At 36.4% G+C, this 2412-nt stretch overlaps 1 protein-coding gene across 1 annotated transcript in view; it reads left to right on the forward strand.

Moving 5' to 3' along the window:
* LOC107091701 (excitatory amino acid transporter 5-like) overlaps nt 1–2412 on the forward strand; it is an 86514-nt gene that overhangs the window by 80348 nt on the left and 3754 nt on the right. Inside the window, exons 5-6 of the mRNA XM_015385785.1 lie at nt 1202–1461; nt 1572–1766. Of these exons, the coding sequence (XP_015241271.1) occupies nt 1202–1461; nt 1572–1766 (455 nt within the window). The remainder of the gene's footprint in view (nt 1–1201; nt 1462–1571; nt 1767–2412) is intronic.

A 2412-nucleotide genomic window follows, 5' to 3' on the forward strand; every position in this document is an offset into this window, starting at 1 on the left:
GCTGGTCGACGGATTAGGAAAGAAGATAACATGGTTTCTTCCAAAAAAGTTAAAAAGCAATCCATTGGACTTTGTTTCCTAGTTTCAAGACGTGGGTGACTGAGAATCTTCACCAGCATATAACAGGGTTCTAAACATGTAAAAAAAAAAAATGTCTGGTTTACTTGTTTACTACTGTCGTAGGATGCAGCTGCAGGAATACGGAGGGAATTAGTTTTATCGTTGTTTCAAACAAATGGGAAACTGAGAAAAAACTGTTTTATTTGGGATTTGAATAAAATGCAAATCACAATAAAACTTTTATCAATGTTTTAAGATGAAAAAAGGAATTTTTTATGTCATATTTTATTTGTTACTTTTATTGCAGACTTTATTTTTTACAAATGACACAATGGGGGAAAAAGCAGATACTCTCCAAACCTTTTTTTCCCCCAAACATTTCCAGTTTCATTTTGTCAATGATCCACTTGCAATTTTCCCTCTAAGGTCCAATCATCCCAAACAAAAAAAAAATGTATAAGGCAGGCTACATTGTGCTTGGTTGGTAAAGAGGGGCCTACTCCATTTCTCCATTAGTCTGAAAGATCAATAGAAAACAGGATGGATCTTTGCTTTAATGTTGTTTTAACAAGACTCATCTGCTTCAAGTTCAATCTGTTTTTTATCCAATCAGACTATTTAATCAACATATTTTGATTGCAGCTTCAGTTATTAAACTGTCTGTATGATTCTCTGACATTTGAGACCAGAAAGAGCTTTTCATCAACATAGTTGTTTAATTTTTTTTTTTTTTTGGTCCAGCCTTGGTAAACCTCAAGAGTTCCAGTTATTACGCAATTGAAAGATATTCTGATATCATGTATTTTTTTTTATTTTAATCAACTAACTTTTGGACTTTCAGTTGTTTTAAGAACACGTCTGTGAGTTAATTCAACAAATCATTGTGAAACAATTAACTCGGTACATATATGGAATAAAGTCATTTATTAAGAATTATTTCACTGCAAGTCAAATTGCTTAAAACCCTTGAAAATGAAGTGTAAATAAACTAAGTTTCTATTTACATGAAGGTAAAGAAATAAAAATAGTTGAAAGCCATTTTCAATAAAATGATGTAATAATATCACAGTTCGTGGTGGATTTTAATTTTAAAAACTTAAATACTATTGTGTGCATCCGTAACAGAACTGTCTGACTTTAGGTTGTTCCTGCACTTCGTCCTGCCAGGTATTTTCCATTCGGCATTGTGTTCCTGGTGGCCGGTAAAATCCTGGAGATGAGTGATCCGTCTGCAATGGGGAAGAAGCTGGGTTTTTATGCCATCACCGTGGTGTTTGGTTTGGTGTTACATGGCCTGTTCATCCTGCCTGCCATGTATTTCTTCATCACTAAAAAGAGCCCCATCGTTTACATTCGAGGAATCCTGCAAGCCTTGCTCATAGCTCTGGCGACTTCCTCCAGGTTAAAAAAAAGATACTAAATCATCATTTAAAATTTTGACTCTGTTGCTTTAATGAACTGATTAGAAGTTATTTTGGATTTCTGTTTTTTTGATTCTCTGTTTTCTCCAGCTCTGCCACTTTGCCTATAACCTTCAAGTGCCTCTTAGAGAATAATCACATCGACCGGCGCATCATACGGTTTGTGCTGCCAGTGGGCGCTACTATCAACATGGACGGCACTGCCCTGTATGAGGCCGTGGCGGCCATCTTCATAGCACAAGTTAATCATTACGAGCTGGACTTTGGCCAGATTATCACCATCAGGTCAGTGATGTCACACCGCAGAAGCTTTATGGACTTTTTTTGATTCGTTAGCGCACATTGGCAATTATTAAGGACTTTTAGAAAAGTGTCATGGCCTGTATTTCTGAAGTGATAATAAAACAGACCTAACAGATCTGTCCTGTAGCAGTAATGGTGTGGAACCTTGAAACCAGATTATGCACTCACACACCAAGGCTCCTTTTTTTCTAAAGAGTGAATATTGTTCCATTATCATTGCAGGCAAAAAGCACGTTTTGTAGAAATTTGAAAAAAAGGACAATTTGTAAATACAAATTTGGAAAAGAGGCTTTCCTGAATTAAAATTTTGCAAAACTTCATGAAAAAAAAGTATTTGAAAGTAACCTATGGATGGATGGATGGATGGATGGATGGATGGATGGATGGATGGATGGATGGATGGATGGATGATAATGAGGATGGATGGATGATGATGAGGATGGATGGATGGATGGATGGATGGATGGATGGATGATAATCAATGGATGGAAGGACAGATGATGATTATGATGATGAGGATAATGATGGATGTATGGATGATGGATGGATTGATGATAATGAGGATGGATGGATGATGATGAGGATGGATGGATGGATGGATGGATGGATGGATGGATGATAATCAATG

Source organism: Cyprinodon variegatus, unplaced genomic scaffold (assembly GCF_000732505.1).
Source record: "Cyprinodon variegatus isolate N-32 unplaced genomic scaffold, C_variegatus-1.0 Scaffold348, whole genome shotgun sequence".
In the NCBI taxonomy this organism is placed as follows: domain Eukaryota; kingdom Metazoa; phylum Chordata; class Actinopteri; order Cyprinodontiformes; family Cyprinodontidae; genus Cyprinodon; species Cyprinodon variegatus.